At 42.3% G+C, this 19,601-nt stretch overlaps 1 protein-coding gene across 6 annotated transcripts in view; it reads left to right on the plus strand.

Moving 5' to 3' along the window:
• The first annotated feature begins 7,793 nt into the window (after positions 1-7,793).
• AFDN (afadin, adherens junction formation factor) overlaps positions 7,794-19,601 on the plus strand; it is a 90,477-nt gene continuing 78,669 nt past the window's right edge. For 4 of the 6 annotated variants that reach the window (XM_053382407.1, XM_053382405.1, XM_053382406.1 and 1 more), the window contains exon 1: positions 7,799-8,374. In XM_053382407.1, the coding sequence (XP_053238382.1) occupies positions 8,258-8,374 (117 nt within the window). In that variant the 5' untranslated portion in view covers positions 7,799-8,257. Of the gene's footprint in view, positions 8,375-19,601 lie in introns of all 6 variants that reach the window. The other 2 variants (XM_053382404.1, XM_053382409.1) reach the window with 2 other exon arrangements.

A 19,601-nucleotide genomic window follows, 5' to 3' on the forward strand; every position in this document is an offset into this window, starting at 1 on the left:
CACTTCTGGTCAAAGGTTTGAACGGGCAGGTATGTCAGGATCATCCAAAAATGTACATCATACCAAGACACTGGTGAGGTGCAAAATGAGGCCCTTAATGAACATAGCTACCAGTTGTTTTACAAATGGGAAAAATCAAACAGAAAACATATAGCTCTTTGGTTATGTCAATTCTTCATCTAGCTAATAATTTAACTTCGTTTTTTAAAAAAACCTTTTCTTTTAAAAGGAATTGCTTTTAACTGCACAAACACATATTTCATGAACTACTCCGAAACTGATATTTTAAACAGCAAAAATCAATAAAACTTGGAAGCATGCACTAGCAACAAAATACTTTCTGGCTATTTGTACTAATTGCCTAGTAAGGCATCCCCACCCTCTCATGGCTTGTTACCAGAAATAGACCTTACTATGCCTTAGTTGCTTTATAAAGGGGGGTGCAGGAAGAAGCAACATTTACATTTATTTGTCTCAGAGGGCTGCTGAGCCGTAATTAATTAATTCTTGGTGGGGACTTTTCGTTCTTCAAAAACCAGGTGCCTTACATATGCCTGCATATTTTGAAGATTTTCATATCAGCTAATTAGAACAGTGGGACACATACTATGCTACTGGTTCTAAATATCATTTTTTGATCATACATTACTGTCATTAAACTAAATGTTTAGCTTGAATCAATTTAGAAATCATCCTACATTTGGTGAAATAAAATTACTTTGGGTAGAGTATTTACTTTCCCAGTGTTATCAGTATCATAGAAATCCCAAATGGTATATTATATATCTGCAACTCTGTTGCAGGGTGCTTTATTTTTGAGCAGTTAATATACTTTTGAGTGAAGTGAAATGAGCTATTCACATACATCTGGGGCTGGTTCAACTAAATTGTTGAATGAGCAGAACAAGGTCCGCTCACACAACTGGCCTTTTTGTCCTGTCCTTCCCCCACGCCCCCTAAATCTCCTCTGGTGGGTTGAGGGAAAACCCAGAACAGGCAGGGTGGGGGGTGTGGAGTCCCACTGCATGAGCAGAACTTTTTGCTCCTGTACACTCCATTGAACATTATGCTGAGTTCCTCCCAGGGATATGCACAAGTAGCTTGATGAACTGAAGCCAAGGCTTGTCAGGAACATTTTGAAACCATAAAAACAGCATCTATGGCTGTGTACATATTACTGTACTGTCTTAAAATGCAGTGAAGTTGTTCATTTTTCTCAAAACACAGTATTTAATAAGAAAGAACAGGATATGGGGTGGATATGAATTGCTACTAACATCATGGGTTCACCATTTCTCAAACAAGTCATGGAAGTACACTGGAGGCAAAGTAGTATGTATTTTGAATCCCAGTTCACTTTTTTTGGGGGGGGGGGCTCTGGAAACTGACCTATACTGAGTCAGACTATTGGTCTGTCATCTTCAATTGCTATTTTATAATTTTGCTTTTTTTTGCAGTTGGTAAATAAATCTACTTGAATTAGGCTGGAATCCTAACTCCACTTAACTGAGAGTTAACTCCACTGGATTCAAAAGGACTTAATTCTGAGCATACATGGTTAGGATTGTGCTGTAAGTTGTGATTCTTTTGGCATACCATTATATAATTGTTTGCAACTCATGGGAATGGGCGTGAAATGAGAAATAACTAAATTTAAAACCCCAGGGCTTTTTATAGCTGGCCCATTAATTTCAACAGGCTTAGGCTGCAATCCAATACTCAATTTTAAGTGAAGGATGCTCTACTCAACTCAATGGCCCTTCTTATTACTCATGTCAGTGACTGCGCTTTAGGCATCTAACTTTGCATAGGATTTATATGGCTCTAAACACATACCGTATATAGGGTCTCAATGCAATTGATATGAATTACACGTGTAGAGTTAGGAAGCTGAAGGCCATCAAATATATTAGTTATATAATTCTCATTGGTGTAATAAAGCTCACCCCCCCCCATATTGGAAAACCACATGTTAAATCTAATTAGCTGGCTTAAATGATACTTTGATGCATGTAATCTACACAACAAAGGAGGATGGGTTAATTTTGCAAGGGCAAGTTTTTATTTCCTAGTTTGTGTTAACACTGTCCAAACATGTCAGTCTTTTACTTCAACAGGTGTTTTCCCTAGTACAGAGAGCAACAGCAGAATTAAATGTATTTTTCTCCCTTTCCTGAAAAATCTAACTTCTCTTTTAAACTGATTGAGGGGATGGAACGGGGAAAGTTCACAGAAGCTGAGGAGTATCTGGTTGGGAACAAACTATCCCCCAGATATGAGGATTTTTTTTTATGACTGACCAAATGAGAAAGGGAAAGACATTGGCAAAAGTGCAGGAGCACACCATAACAATTCAAAGTAGACAAAGCACTGAGGGTAAAAAATGAAAGTGACATATGGAGAGAAATACTGCGCATAGATGTATATATGCTAGTATAGCAACATCTGAAGCAAGATAGACAACTGTTTTTTTTAAAAAAAGTATATTGTGGGTACAACAGAAAACTGGTATAATTGAGAGAACTGTTATCTCTAGATACAAATGCTATGGGAAAAACAGGGAAGTTGTTGCTTCTTCATCCCAGAATCATAGTGTGTAACCTGGGAGGGATTTACTCAGCCTGCAATCTCCTTCTTGTAACTGTGTCTACAAGCTGACCTCATCAATACTGTATTTATGTAATACTGTTTTATGTAATATTTAGTCTGATGAGTTATGGAGAAAACAAAAGCTTGTCACACTTTAGTGACAATTTTGGTTGGTTCTAATAAAGATTATGTGGATTTTGGAGTTTTATTCTTTTCGTGAACCAACATGGCAACATTTGCTTTTTAGGTGCAGTGAGGACTATAAACAAAGCCCCCCCCCCATCTTACCCATTTACTATGCCCGACTGCAAGGGAGATCACAGGACATTGGCACAAAGCAAAACAGTAAGAGAGTTTGTAAGTTATTTCAGGTGTACTGCTGACTCTAATTCCAGAAAACCTGTTGAGTGAGTATCTATCTTTGAAAGGTACTTTCTGGCCTTTAAATTCAGTGACCCAGAAATCTGATCCTGATCCGAGTTCTGAAGTCATTTCATTGTACATGTTAACATTACAAATGTGCAACATTTATTCTGGTTGTAAGATTACTGAGAAATTATGCAGGCACTGAATAGCAGAGGAAAATTAGTTGTGACGACCAGTGAGAGCCAGTGGTAAGTTGAAGCTATATTACAGAATTATGGAAATGATTGGAAGTAGCTGACACATCCTTCAGGTGAGAGTAGGGTATGAAAAAATAGTTGAGGAGCAAAATTACTGACAATGCTGCAGACCCCGTAAGACCCAGTCATGTGTCTACTGAAGCTGTTAAGTTTCTGGATAAGCAGACGATCATTTTTTCAAGTTTATCTCTACACCAATGAGGACTAGGGCCTGACCTTTATATTTGGCACAAGATATTCTGTCACCACACCATGTACTAGAAAATAAGTTCCAGTACTGTATAGTGTTGGCAAAGGAATTCAATAAATTTTAGATATGAGCCTACCTCAGCTAAGCTTAAGTGGATCCTTTTAGAGCACTGTGGCAGTTGGTTAAATACATATATAAATAGCAAATAACTAAAAGGACAGGCCCTCAACTCATCCTTTCCTTGATTTTATATTGGCTTTCAGATACTTCTGATTATTTGAACTATCCCTTCCAGCCGTTATGGATTTTATGGTAATTTCTGCATCTTTTAGAAATGAAATTCCTTAAAAAGAAAACAAGGTATAACTTTACAGATTATAATAGTGCAATAAAATCTACATAAGCCTTAGAGTAGTGGTGGGAATCTGTGGCCCTTCAGATGTTGCTGGACAACAACTCTTGTTATCCCTGGCTAGTGGCTGGGGATGAAGTCCAGCAACATCTGCAGGGCCACAGATTTTCCTCCCCTTGGGTTAGAAGTATCCTACAAACATGCAACTTTCTTGCATAAAAGTTCAGGAGAAGCTTTGGATCAGATTAGTTATCTATTATAGGACGTCAGCAAGTAAGTGTAAGCTCTGGACTTTCTAACCACAGATGAATGCACATGGAACAGTGACTATAATAGGCTTTTGTGCATGGCTTTAAGAATGCTAAGGGCTTTGTTTATTTTTTGCTGTTACCACATTTGCAAAGCTGCAATCTGAGTACCCTTTCCCCACCTTATTTTACAAAAGTAAATGAGAAAAAAATGTAACCAAAAAAGTACAAAGATAAGGTCCACCCAACTGTTGAGATAGCTCACAGTTGGAACAAGTACCGGTAACTTGTACCAATGACAGGGTAGGTATTGTAGGAGGAAAATATAAAGCCCTGTGGCCCATGTGTATGGGGTAAATAACAAAAGAATCTGCTGGGCACCTGGATTCAAAACGTGGGGCTAAACAGACTCTCCAGCAGGAGAGAACCCTTGGTAACAGAGTTTAAATTCACATAAGTCAAACAGCAGTGTAGTATGGAAATGCAGACTGTTAAATCTTTTTATCCTGTTTAGTTCGATTGCAAAGTATTCCCCTCTTTCTATCCCTTGCAATGAACAGACCACACACTTTTAAGTAAATTTAAAATGCTTTACTTACAAAACGTTCAAAAGGTCAGATTCATGCATTTATCCAAGCAGCAGCAAGGAGAACACAGGCAAAATACCCTTGGCTAGAAAATACAGAAAGTTAGCTTCAAACATATGCTCTAAAGTTGCTGTTTGCTTAGACACGTCTTCCTTAATCAGTTACATGGCACGGAGAGAGATGTAACAGGAAGAGAATACTTCACTTCCTCCCTCATCAGAGAAGGGGGCCAAGTCTAGAAATCCAGCTCTATTATCTTAACCCCTTCTTGCACTAACTAGCACTCATGCATGGTTATGCTTGACAGCAATTTCCCAAAGGTATTACATGAGCTTGATACATTTGTGGTTTCTGATTCTTGACATGCATATGAGAATGCTAGCTAAATACCGTCTTGTGGCCTCTTCAGAGGCACATGAACATATCCAAAGCTTTTGTGCAAAACTCTCATGGAACGGGAGGCCCCCAATAACTGAATTATAAAGTTTATTAAAATAATTCTATTACGCCTTTTACATTGGCTGATGATACACATTTTTGAAACCCATATTTAAATACAACTAAAGCACTCAAGTAAAAAAACAGAAATCCAATCAAAACATGTACTGAATTATTAACTTTTGGATTTTCCTACCCCCAAAAAATAATGAATGGGTTATCTGGGGGAAAGGCCTGAATTTTCTTTGTGCAAAGATATCCCTGTAACAGAAACACAGATTTAAAAGACTACAAGAGGATAATGACCAAGAAAAGGAAGTAAAATTTATGTATTTTTACAGTTCAGTGATTGTATAATAAAGCTACAAGAAACAGACTAAAAATAGTGTTCCTGAAGAGTCAGTATTATTTTCCCCATTTTTAAAAACAAGGCTTTTCAAAGAGTTTCCTGGAATAACTACTTCATATACTTGCAAAGAGTGTGCAACTAAAAGGGTTGGCACTGCAAGAAAGATGAACAGAGAAAAACCAAGTGGCATAAAAAACCATATATACTCCTATGCCCTGACCCCTGCATTAAGAGGAGCACCAGTCACTAGAGGAAATTGGGTAAGCCTGGCTGCATGGAAGACAATGTTGGGGAACACACAGAGCTCACTGGATCCTGACCAGGGTTTTTTTAGGGATAGAAAACCCTCCTATACCCACAGCAGTTCTTTGCTAATCTTGACACTGGGGTCAAATAAAGCAATAGCTTTAAAAATGCCAATGTACTTGAGACATAAATGGGAGATAGTATGGATTGAACCCAAGAGGTTATGCACATGCTCTATTATGGAGTCCTTGATTAATGGAGGAACTTAAGTGACTAGAACTACAATCCCGTGGGAATACTCTTAGGGAAAGACCAACCATTAACAAACTGAGGCATACCTCTTATCTGAGTTGACAATCAATTTATTTAATTTACTAATTCCCTCCCACTTTTATTATGCTTTACTGTATTTCCTAGGGCTCAGCACAGCTCAACACTTAGAAACATGTTATCCAAACACTTAAATATACGTAGACTAAAAGTTATCCTCAAAAAATCCTCTAATACCCAGCCACAAAATGCTTGCCCTGAACACTGAAGGCTTATGGTACTCCCAGAAAATTGGCAAGCTTAGCATTTTTCTGGTATCTGGGAAAGCAAGTTCCAAAACTGGAGAGCTTTATTATGAAACAAATGAGAATGGAGAGAATGTGTATGAAAACATTGCCTAAGGACAGATGAATATTGTACAATGAGCAGAGATCTATTCTCCCCCCTACTTTTATCTACTTCCCTTGCTCCAAGAGATGACTCATTCCCCAAACCGGTCTGATGGGCATGGCCTCTCTTGCTTTTTCTCCATACCAATCACAGTCTCTCAGCTGCTCTGTAAAGTCTTTACATGCTTATCTTGTTTGCATGCATGTGCCCATGTACACCTCCACTCAGTTCCCTGCTTCAAGACACCTGCTATCTCTCCTAGCCTCTCACCACCAGACTAGTGTAAACCTAAGAGTAGTCCATGCATCTGGATAAACTAATTTATTTCAATCAGCTTAATACATTTTTAGCTGTCCTCTGGGGAAATGGTAAAATCTTCAATTTTAGACAGAAGCCAGGCTTATTCATTCTCACAAGCACATAATGTGAACAGGGAACTGCATTTTACAATATCCTGATGCCAACCCTCCCCCTTGTGTCACTCAACAGAGATTCTTACTGTGCAGTTTTCATCCTAAGTGCTGTTGGCGGATTCTGCAAGGAAGCAACAACTTTGGCAGGGCCTACTTTGCCAGGGCTGTGCCAGGTCCCTGTGCTTAGAAGTACTATCATTCCTTGGGAAGTATTTCCCTGTGGCACTTCCAGTCCTAGTGCAAGAGCTGCTGGAGGCAACTGTGCAGCACAACCCACCTGCGATCAATGGGCCTTACTCCTAATAAGTGATCTTGAACAAGGAAATACTATGCCCGTCTACAGAGAAGGCAGCCTCGCTGATTTCCATGGGACCAACTCTCAGTGCATAGGATTACTGCAAAGATGACCTATTTCAACACTACCTTCTCAAACCTTACCCAGTTAAATATTGTGGGTAACCCTACTCTCAAACTGCTGTCCTAAACATAATTTCTGAGGAGAAATTATACCTATTATACTTCCCAGCAAAACTTGCATAGCAATTCGCTGTGCATAGATTTCCCTATTATTCCAATTTTAAACATGAAGCATTGCAGGTGGGTGACCGGGACTTGCCAAAACTCTCGCAGGCAGAGAAGAGAGGGTTTATTTTAGCAAGTTCCACCCTGCTTTTATTTACATTTTTTTTGGGGGGGGGGAAGAAAATATAATTATATACACGCACACGCTTAGTAAGGCTGCAATCCTCCCTTCTGAGTCCCCAGAGAGCACCATGGCTAAACAACAATTAATCCCTTCACGCGATTGCCATCCTCCGCAGCCCGCCGCCACGCACAAACCCAGCCCCCTTTAGCCGCCACCCTTCATTGTTCTTGCCGCCACGGCAGGCTACCGCGCGGCTCTCTACCCGTCCTCGCTTAGTTCAAACCAAAACGCCCTCAACTGCTAATTTCCCCCTCACACACGGGGGGGGGGAGAGAGAGAATCGGGAGGAGGAGGAGGTGGCGCGAGCACTGTGCGCTCGGCCCTCTTTCCGCGCGCGCGCTCGCCGGGCTGTTGACCTGACACCCGAGCATTAGAAGCACAGAGGAGGCGCGCACGCGCGCAAGGAAGGATGGGTGGGGGGAGGAGGAGGAGAGCGGCGTTTGTGACGCGCTCGCGAAAGAACGGCTGAGCGGCCGCGCGCACGGAACGGTGTTTCTCCCTCCCTCTCTCTGTGTGTGTGTGTGTGTGAGAGAGAGAGAAAAGGCGGGGAGGGAGGAAAGGAGACAACCGGGGCGGGGAAGGAGGCGGCGGCGACGGCTTTCCGCGAGGCGGAGGACTGAGAGACGCTACCGAACAGGAAGCGCTGCCACCGAGCCAGGAGCCGCTCCGCGCTTCCCTCAGCAAGCGAGAAGAGGGCAAAGTCTAGGCTGGTGAGAGCGAGGAGGGGCGGCACCGGCGACCGGATTCCTCCCTCCTTCGGACCCCTCCGCCCCCTTACAAATCCGCCGGGAACTCCGCGCGGCCCTCCCGCCGTGTAGCTCCTGGCTCCGGGAGCCCCGGAGGGCTGCTGAGGAGGATGTCGGGCGGCGGCGGCGGCGGCAGCCGGGAAGAGGAGCGGCGCAAGCTGGCCGACATCATCAACCACTGGAACGCGAACCGGCTGGACCTGTTCGAGATCAGCCCCCCCACCGAGGTGAGCGCCCGCCCGGCCGGCATTCTCCCCTTTCTCCCTCCCCGGAGCCGAAAGCGGGCGGAGGGGGAGGGGATCAACGTCTGCACACGCAGCCCCACACGGACATATCTCCCGGCCAGCTACTGCCCCCCCTTCCCTTCCTTTCCTTACGGAGGTGAGGCCGGCGGTGGCGGTGCTTCCTACCGACGCCTCCATCCTCGCGGAGGGGAGGCTCCGCCCCTTTCCGAGGTGAGGGACCCGGCAGCCCCCCGCTCGCCCCCCTTCCGGGAAAAGAGATCCTTCATTACAGTATTGCCTTCCGACCTTCCTCGTGCCCACTTCACTGGCACGATCACATGGAGGGAGATTATGTCCAGCGCCCCCTAAAATCCCCTTTGGATGCGGAGCAGGCAGGCAGGCCGGCCGACCTGCACGGGCCCTCATTTGCTCTGGGCGACGAGATAAGCCTCCCGTACCTGCACCCGCCGTGTCTCCCTTTTGTAAAGGCAGTATCCCTCCCCCCGCCCCAATCTGACTATTTACACCCTACGAGGAAGAGGCGCTGCTCTCGTGTTTCTCTTTGATATGAGCTCCCCCCCATGCCTTGCAGCTCCTACGATTGCGCCCCCAGCCCGGCAAGGTACAGGGCTCGCCCACCCCGCCCCCTCCAGGGCTTGGCTCAGCCTTTCTTTCTAGTGATTGCTAATGTTTGCTGAACCCTCCCCGTCATCCTCACTATCACCGCTGGTCGTCGACCCCCCCCCCCAAAGTACTCCTTTGATTCGAAGTGGTCTCGCGGACTAGGGGCATTTATGGAAACAGGCTGCCCCTTTTGCCGTGCCCTGAAACATCGTGGCTTAGTTTAGGAGGAAATGTCGCAGGGGATCGTTTGTTTGTTTCTCTCTGTGTGTGTGTTTGGCGGGGAAAACATTGGCGTGTATCGAATAAGAATAGGCTTGTTGTGTAGGAATCCGGGGTGAAAGGAGAGGGAGGGTTATCAGGGAATTACTCTTAATTGAAAGGGATGGTGTGGTATAGAGATCAAGACCTGGAAAAGAGATGTAATTATTATCATCTAACCGAAATAAAGGAGTACAAAAATCGTCTACTTTATCCGAACCCGTTTTGGAAACTAACCTGTAAAAAGTGTTGCATCTGTCCACAAATAATTTTCTTAAAATGAGCCGCTGAGCTTTAAAAGGGGAGGGGAGCTTTCCTTTCCTATGATATTAGCAGAATAGTTTTGAAAATGCTCATAAAACTAGTATTATGAGCAAGTCTCACAATTATGGGAACAAGTTCTACAGGAAAAACTTAGATTTCCTACTAAAACTTTTTTAATGAAAAAGATTGGATACTTTTTTAAAATTTAAAAAGTTAAAGCCACACCCCATCAGGTTGTTGTCAACATTTTTTTTGGCTGGTCAGTCTGTATGCTTGAGTTAAGTATGAAAGGTGGTGTGGGGGAAGTTTTGATAGGTAGATTGTTCTCTGCTGGCAGAACAAGACTGTGCTCTCTGCTTATTGGGTGGAGGCTGATCATGTGCCTGTTCCCAAGGAAAAGAAGGAAATTTACACTTGATTTTGGCTCCGGTTTGTCTTTAGTTGTTAACAAAAGCCCAGTGATGAATAATTGATTTATTTTCTTTAGTGTTAAATAGTTAACATCTAGAGAGAATTATTTCAGATTTATTTTCAAAGATCCTGAACTCATTTTAGCTTTAAAAGAAATACCCTTATGTTCCCTTACACATTTGTGCAATGTTTAAATTTACATTTTATGTAATAATAAGGCTTCCGTGGTTTTCTGCTGAAACAAAAATGTATGTGATCTATCTCCATTTCAAAAAGTGTTAGCACTAATATAGTTGGAAGTGGCTTGTTATTAGAGTTCTTTTTATATCTGATCATTTGGCTCTCCTCATTTTATGACAGGTTAGAGTTGTGCAGTCACGTTGTTGATAGCTGCCAACATAGGAGCTTGAAGATCCAGTTGTCTTAGATTAGCTATTCAAATCTATTGTGATATTCCTGTTCAAGTCTGTTTTAGATAATGGGACTGGTAGAACTAGAAAAATGACCTGTCAAATGGGCCAGGGCTCAGTCATTTGTAGACTTATTTTGATTCTTATCTTACTACACATAATGCTAAAATATCTATGCTTCTGACTGGAGCATTGAGACCTACATGTTCCTCTGATGGCTTCTTAGTCTAATTTCATTATTTATTATTTTGGAGCTTGTTTTAAGCTTCATCTTTAATGCAATATAATGCCTTTTTATCAACCTTCCATGTTTAAATGAACACACACACACACAATTCCAGGTGCAGGCAGAACTTTGTTGTGGTTGTTGGGTGTGCCATGAGATGACTTCTGGTGAGCCTTTGTGCATGTTTGAACTATTTAAAAAAAGCTTTGCTTTGGCAATACAGAAATGTTTCTTGGATGAGTGTGTCCAGTAAGGCTTCCACCTGAGCCATGTTGTGACTTTCTTCTCATTTCCTCCAAACTGCCATTTACACACAAGCCTTGCACTTCCTTCACAGTGGTTCCACCATCTCCTCCTGTCTGACTGTGGTGCAGTAGTGTCTCCACCACTGTGGCAACTGGACTGCTCATTGTGTACCCCCTCTACCTCCTTCCCCACAGCTCTACTTTTTTATGCTCTACTACACTTTTATATGTCATGGGTGGTATAATTGCTGGTCTGCTACAGGCAAACATCATGTATCCAGTTAATTGGGCATAAGTTGTGAAAATGGGCATGTTGTGAAAGCATAGTTTAGCTGAAATATCCCAGATAGGTGTCGGAAAGGTGTTTCAGAGAAGACTTCACAATTACGCTCAGTGCTGAACTATTTTACAGAAACAACTAAGTTATAAACTGAAGTAGTAACAATTTAGTGATTCATACTGCATGCCACACTAAGGTGAATGGTGAATTGTTTACTTCGATTTCAACTAAGAGGTCAATTTAAATTCTTCCCTCTCCCCCTACCCCCCCCCCAAGTGCTGGAGGAAGCAAACCATAATCCCTGGATTTGTGTTATGTCCGAAACAGGAATTCACTCACAAGAAACAATGATATGTAGCCAAGGTTTGTTATTGGCGTACTGTTTGCAGTTTGTTGGCATGAAATAAATCATGATCCCAGGTATAGACATGGCACGAAGCCAGGGAATCATGCCCTGTTTTCTCTGTATACTAGTAAGAAGGAGTGAAAGAATATTCTTAGATGTCATCACTGTAAATTATTAACTGTGATGTGCAATCCGGGGCAGTGCTCTTCAAGTTTTCAAAGTATTTTACAAATACTACCTCAGTAATTCTTACAACAGTCTGAAAAAGCATAATTATCTGTATATTGCAGACGGGCTGAGACGGAAAGTGGCTTCCCTAATGCCTCTTAGTAAGTTCACAGCTGATGTATGGTTTGATGCTACTAGGAAGTACATTTGACTCACAATAATGACTAGATAATGTAGCCAGATTCCTTTTATGGGAATCACTTCTGTAATATATAGTTCATAAGGGCCCAAATTTTGCATTGCTTTTTATGCTATCTTTTCATGGACTTTCTTGTGAGAGTTATTCCTTGACTGGAAAATGAAGTGTGTTGATCTGTGTAAGTCAGGAGCAGAAAAATGACAATCCAAATTCAGAATGAGCAGAAGTTTTGCCCTCAGAAAACATGAGAGGCAAAATAAGTAGAATTTCTTGAACCCCAGTGAGTGTCATATGTTGCTACAGTTTGCAACCTGCCCTGCCCTGCTTCTACTTTAGTACAGTGGTACCTCGGGTTACATACGCTTCAGGTTACATATGCTTCAGGTTACAGACTCCGCTAACCCAGAAATAATACCTTGGGTTAAGAACTTTGCTTCAGGATGAGAACAGAACTTGTGCTCCGGCGGCGCAGCAGCAGCAGGAGGAGGCCCCATTAGCTAAAGTGGTGCTTCAGGTTAAGAACAGTTTCAGGTTAAGAACAGACCTCCAGAACGAATTAAGTACTTAACCCACGGTACCACTCTACCTTTTTTCTGTGGCTAGTCTTTTTTCTACCCCTGAGTGAGCCCAACCAATCAGGAATAGTTTGGGAGTGTGATAATGTCATAAAGCGAATCAGATCTGGACATGTAGTGATGTGCTTCCAGACCCAAAAAGGTTGTGGAGCCTGATATAAGCAAATAGTATATAACGGACTAAAGATGTCTACTGGGAGAATGCTGTTGTGTTCAGGTCTTGCTTGTGTGCTTCTTATGGGCATGTTGTTGGCCACTATGAGAACAGGATACTAGACAATAGGGGCCTTTGGTCTGATCCAGCAAGACTCTTGTGTTCTTATGATATGAATACTTCATTTATATGCCATAGCCTCTCATAATAGCTTGCCTTTCCCTTACTCTCATTTATTCTTCTGGAAAAATGTGCATGGCCAGTCAAGAAGAGAATGCTGGTAGTGCTATCAGATTGTGAGAATTGGGTCTATAGAATTTTCACCATTGTGTTACATTACATTTTTGATGTGGGCATGCTTGATCAAATAGTTCAAGCATATAAATTGAAAGTTTTTTGGGAGAGGGGAAATCACAAGTATATGGTTGCCTAAGGAGAAACAACTTTATTTCATAAATGTTATTCATTCATTTGATAACATTTATGTACCACTTGATTGTAAAAAAAATCCACAAGGTGGTTCACAAAAAGAACAAAACAATAAAATTATTGATAAAAGCTGTTAAAACAACTATTTGAATCCTTCAAAAAAATAAAACTTGCAACAAACTAAATCACACCCTATAAGTTTGTTCTTGGAAGTATACTTTTCTCTCTGCTTTGTTTAGGTCTGGCTTCTAATTATTTGAAAGATTCTTTTAGGTATGTTTGGTCATGTGGGCTATGCAATTTATTTGTCCTTCACATAAAGATTAATAGCAGTGGGGCTACTTTTTGTATGACCATAAAACTTGCATGTAAGTATTTTCAGGAGTTGTTGGGGACCTTTGTTTACTGGAATCTTTTTCACATTCCCAGAGCTATGTGTGTGATTTCACTAAGCTCTGAGCAGTGAAGCCATTGAGGAAAGCCCCTGTGGTTCAAGCCAGGGCTGATTTAAGCATGTAACAGCCATAATCAGGAAGTTCCAATTGCCCTAATTAGTTGCAGAACCCCAAGTCTTATCTAATGCAAGTTACATTTATAAGTTAGCTATTAATCAAATCACACCTTGTGAAGGAATGGTGTCAGCTGGTAAGCATACTCCACCATAATTGAACTCATTACTCTTTTTGCACATCTTGAAAAGTCCAAGCTCGCCACTCTTTTATCAAGAGCAAGACCACCTTATTAGAATAAGGTTTGAGGAGTGGAAATGCTCCTATGACTTGGCTTTTGCTGTGTGGCATAGCATGTAATGGATGTCACTTGGGATTGTCTCAGAAACACTACTATATAGGTAATGATATTCTGGTCCAAACCAGAGGAAAGGCTGTAGTTCCATGGTAGAACATCTGCTTTTTATGCAGAAGGCCACAGTTCCAGTCCCTGGCATCTCCAGGTACAGGTATGAGAGACCTCTTCAGGAAACCCTGGAGAGCTGCTGCCAGTCAGTGTAGGCAGTACTGAGCTATATGTACCAACAGTGATTTTTTATAAGGTGACTGCTTTTTATGTTGGATTTCTGTGAAAAGGCCTTTTTGAGAGTGAGGTAATATGATAGGTTTTTCCTATAACTGAGGGTGCACCACATCCTCATTTCTTTAGCTTTTTGGAACCATCCCTGAAGTCTTCTTTGTGCCATTCTTTCAAACAGTCTACACTGCAGGATTTGGCTTTTCTCCCTCATCTTGGTTAGACCCCTTCCTTGCCTCTACATCCCCTACCCACATTCTTTGTTTCTGAAACATGTACAGTGGTACCTCGGGTTAAGAACTTAATTCGTTCTGGAGGTCTGTTCTTAACCTGAAATGGTTCTTAACTTGAAGACCACTTTAGCTCATGGGGCCTCCTGCTGCTGCCGCGCAATTTCTGTTCTCATCCTGAAGCAAAGTTCTTAACCTGAGGTAATATTTCTGGGTTAGCGGAGTCTGTAACCTGAAGCGTATGTAACCCGAGGTACCACTGTACCTTGTTTTGCATCAGGAGTAGGCAGGACACTCACCAGTATCTTTCTAAAAAGGGGGGAAAATGTTTATTCTTGTGTTGCCACCCTTTGGACCTCTTGTGGGGCATCATGATGATCACAGGGTCTGGGTTGATGATCTTTATATGATTAGCACTGATTTTAAATATATTTTTATCTGTTGCACCTGAATTCTTTTATGTTTTGCTATTTAATGTTCTTTTAAAAAATATTGTAAGGTAGCCTGAGCGATTCAAATACATAGACATAAATTGAAAGAATGGGGTATACATTCCATAAATAATAATAAAATCATCTCTAAAAGTAAATACTTGAGATTGCCCGTGACATTTGCATCATGTAAGTGCTATATCAAAGATTGAAAGAGGAATGCTTTTATTGTATTCCATACAATAAGCAGTACATGATACAAAGAGCCTATCATTTAACAGTCTGATTATATGAATCTATGACCGCTTTTGAATATTGCATATGAAATAAGAGGATGTCTTGTATCCCTTGTTCTAGATCTAAAAGTGTGACTGTGACACAACAGTCCCATTTTCTGCTTTTGCCTCTTTCTATTGTGTCATTAGGGACGCGGGTGGCGCTGTGGGTAAAACCTCAGTGCCTAGGACTTGCCGATCGCATGGTCGGCGGTTCGAATCCCCGTGGCAGGGTGAACTCCCGTCTTTCGGTCCCAGCTCCTGCCCACCTAGCAGTTCGAAAGCACCCCTAAGTGCAAGTAGATAAATAGGTACCGCTTTATAGCAGGAAGGTAAACGGCGTTTCCGTGTGCTGTGCTGGTGCTGGCTTGCCAGAGCAGCTTCGTCACGCTGGCCACGTGACCCGGAAGTGTCTCCGGACAGCGCTGGCCCCCGGCCTCTTAAGTGAGATGGGCGCATAACCCTAGAGTCGGACACGACTGGCCCGTATGGGCAGGGGTACCTTTACCTTTATTGTGTCATTATATAGGCTCTGTGGCCAAAGAGATGGGCACAAGGCTGTTCTCACTAAAATTAATAAGAAGTTTTTGGAGAAACAGGTTGATTCCTGCACCCCTCTGACCTGGTTCACAGACATTGATTTGCTGTTTATCTGCAGTATCACAAGCTCATAATTGTGCTGCTACACATTATGCCCAAGATAACATTTCAATGCAAATATTATTAGTAACTAAGAAGTAAGAGTTTGGCTGATGCCTTAGTGATCTGTATTGCTTATATCACTCAGTTATTTCTAATATAGGGGATGGTACTTTGGCCTTTTAAACATGATTGGGGGGGTGAAAATTGGGTTTTTTGTGTTATGTATATTGTGCTCTCATTTTGTTTTTTTATTTTGTGAACTGCCCTGTGATCTTCGTATGAATTAAAATAAGTAAGTAAGTAAGTTCTACTGAGTTTGGCGGGATTTATTCTCTGAAATGTCTGTGTAGGATACATCTGTACAAGATTGCAGCGTTAATCAAGTAATCATTTTAAATGTGAATATGAAAGAAATTGTAGCTCCTCTGAAGTAAAAAAGGACATTTGTTATATTTTCAGATTGTGCATGCATGTTGTAGCAGCCGCCATAGGGGTGAATGCCTCTTTTAAGATGATGCTTGTCATTCATAGTGTTTATATGTAAGTCTAATAACAGCTTTTTAAAATAGGCAGCAGATGTTTATACATTGGGACTCCCCTGCATATCAATCAGATGTTGCTGTTTCTTTTAAAACTAGGCTAATCTAACTGATTAAACACTGCATACAGGGATAATGTGTGATTCAGAGATTCAGATACCTATTGTTACTGGCAAGCAGAAACTTCTACAATTGCCTGACCCTCCTGAAATTATTGGGCAGAACAATCCTAATGGAGTGGGGGAAGGAAAACCTGTGGCCAAAGCAACTGCCAAATCTGACTTGTAATTACTGGGTGGATGGTGAGGGAAGAGAAAATGAGGGCACCATCTCCAGGGCTGGCATATTTTCCCTCCTGTGTCAAGTGAATAGGAGCCCTCAGGTCCAAAGCCTCCCTAGATCTACTCTTGACGTACCCTTTTAATCTTGAGGAGGCCTCTGGAGGTGGACCTCCCTCTCTCCCTGTGGACAGGTAGATTTGTAATATCCTATGGCAGCTGCAAAGGGTCATAGGATTGTGTCCTGACTAATTTTTAGTAATTATTCATTGAAAGGATCACACTTTGAAAATGTTTATGGAGTGATGCTAACTGATGCTTCTTTTTAAGTAAATTGGTAATCTATGAAAACTAAGGTATGTTTCAAGTTTTCTGAACCTATAAGGATAGAGCTTGTGGTTAGAATAGTAAAAGTTTTGGGCTTAGAAATAAAGGAACTATTGTGTATCTTTGTTTATAAGATGGGAAACCTTAAGAGATTGTAAGATGCCAGTGTATCTGAAATGTTGTATGTGCTTTGCTGTAGTTTATCTATCAGAATAACAGTAGGGAATCAGTAGGGAGGGAATCAAATTGACTCAAAGCCAAAGGCCAGGCGGAACAACTCTTACAGGCCCTGCGGAAAGAAATCAGATCCTGCAGGGCCCTGGTCTCATGAGAGAGAGAGCGTTCCACCAGGCTGGAGCCAGTGTTGAAAAAGCCCTGGCTTTGGTTGAGGCTAATCTAATTTCCTTAGGGCCCGGGACCTCTAGGGTGTTGCTGTTTATGGACCTTAAGGTCTTTTGTGGGGCATACCGGGAGAGGCGGTCCCATAGGTACGAGGGTCCTAGGCTGTGAAGGGCTTTAAAGGTCAAAACCAGCACCTTAAATCTGACCCTGTACTCCACCGGGAGCCAGTGCAGCTGGAAAAGCACTGGGTGAATATGCTCCCATGGCAGAGACCCCGTGAAGAGCCTCACTGAGGCATTCTGCACCCGCTGGAGTTTCTGGGACAGCTTCAAGGGCAGCCCTGCGTAGAGCAAATTACAGTAGTCAAGCCAGGAGGTGACCATCGCATGGATCACTGTGGCCAGGTCGGGGAGGGAAAGGTAAGGGACCAACTGCTTGACGCAGCGAAGGTGGAAAAATGTCGCCTTGGCTGTTGCTGTAACCTGCGCCTCCATGGAAAGGGAGGTGTCAAGGATTACACCCAAACTCTTAACGGAAGGCAATGGCACTAATTGGGCCCCCGCAAGAGAAGGGAGTTGGTCCCTCATCCCCATACCATCCCAACCCAGCCAGAGGACCTCTGTCTTCTAAGGATTTAGTTTCATTCGGCTCCCACGAAACCATCCAGCCACAGCTTCCAAGCATCTGGTCAGTGTGTCTGGGGCCGAGTTGGTGTGGCCATCCATCAGCAGATAGAGCTGAGTGTCATCAGCATATTGGTGACAGCCCAGCCCAAAGCTCCGGACAATCCGGACAATCTGGGCAAGGGGGCGCATAAAGATGTTAAAAAGAATCGGGGAGAGGATTGCACCCTGCGGCACTCCACACACTAAGGAGTGGCGCGACGATATCTCCTTCCTTAGCGTCACCCTCTGTTCCTGATAAAAGAGCACAGCCATTTATGGGCTATGCCCAGTTATCCCCATTGTCAGTGAAGCTGTGGTCCAGAAGATCATGATCGACCATGTCAAAGGCTGCTGACAAATCTAAAAGAATCAGCAGTCCCGAACCGCCTCAATCCAGTTGTCTACGGAGATCATCTGTTAGGACAACCAGAGCCGTCTTGGATTGTGATTGAAATCTTGGCTGTATATTGTATTTATATCATAGCCTGTCCTGACACTAGATCTTAGAAGACAAGTACTGTAACAGCAATGTGACCAAGACAAAAGGATCCCTCATACTTCAGCACTGTGAAAATTCTTCAGCAGGTAGTAACCTATATCCTGCTCCACCTACCTGAGCTTCCTCCCACTTTGTTTTTTTCTGTTGCTGCTGCTAAGATGCATAAGAATCATCTTGAAAAATATACATTGGGTTTTTGTATTAGTTTATTATGTCAGTTAGAAAAAACTTTCACAATTCAGTCTAATATAAACAGGTTAAATTTCAAATTTATTAACTAAAATCCATTGTCCTCCTGTTAAACAGGAGTAAGACAGCTTTCTATGTAAAAGAATAAACAATGGGGGAAATATCTGACTTCAGGATCAAACAAAGGTGATTTATTAGTTCAAGGATGTGTTGTGAACTTTCTAGTGGAACCAGGGGCTGCACGTCATCAAAGGTATTAAATAAGATCCAAGATATGTCATTTTGGATCTCATTAGGGTCATCTGCTGACATCCTGCCCCCGGAAATCTTTTATTCCTATTTTATGGCATCCAACTACAATGGTACCTCGGGTTACATACGCTTCAGGTTACATATGCTTCAGGTTACAGACTCCGCTAACCCAGAAATATTACCTCGGGTTAAGAACTTTGCTTCAGGATGAGAACAGAAATCGTGCAGCGGCAGCAGGAGGCCCCGTTAGCTAAATTGGTCTTCAGGTTAAGAACCATTTCAGGTTAAGAACAGACCTCCAGAACGAATTAAGTTCTTAACCTGAGGAACCACTGTACCTGAGTTCTGTAGTATGTTGATTTCTCAAATTATAAATAAATACGGGTTAGTCACAGTATAGTCTTATTGACATTTTCAGTTAGTAAATGATCTTACTGCAGGGGTAGGGAACTTGTTCCAGCTCAGGGGCAAACTTCGCGGGGCCACCTGCCAGAGGTGCTGGTTTTGCCCGAAGCAAAAATGGGTGAAGCAACAAATAACAGTTTTTAAAATCTTTGTGCAGTAGGCTAGTTTCTCTCCGTCTCTATTAGAGGTTGAAAGGATAAGTGTGGGCCAGCTTCAAAGAACAGTACTGGGAGAAACAGTTTACTTTGAATGGAAACTGCTTTCCCAGCAATTAGGCTAAAAATGTGTTTTAGCTTTTTCAATCCTTTTTTGTCTTTTTGCAGGGTGGGGGAGTGGTCTTCAACAAGAGTTGCTGGGACAGGAAGGGTTGGACATTTCTGGATCTAGCCCTTAGACTCAAAATGGTATCCCACCCCCATTCTTATGCATTAATATTTTCTTGTGGCAAAATGCATCATAGCTGTTACCTTAATATTTTTGTTGAATATTTATGAAAGAAGAAAAACTTTTGAGAAAGCAGTTTTGTCCTGAATAACTTAAT

Source organism: Podarcis raffonei, chromosome 3, assembly GCF_027172205.1.
Source record: "Podarcis raffonei isolate rPodRaf1 chromosome 3, rPodRaf1.pri, whole genome shotgun sequence".
Classification (NCBI taxonomy): domain Eukaryota; kingdom Metazoa; phylum Chordata; class Lepidosauria; order Squamata; family Lacertidae; genus Podarcis; species Podarcis raffonei.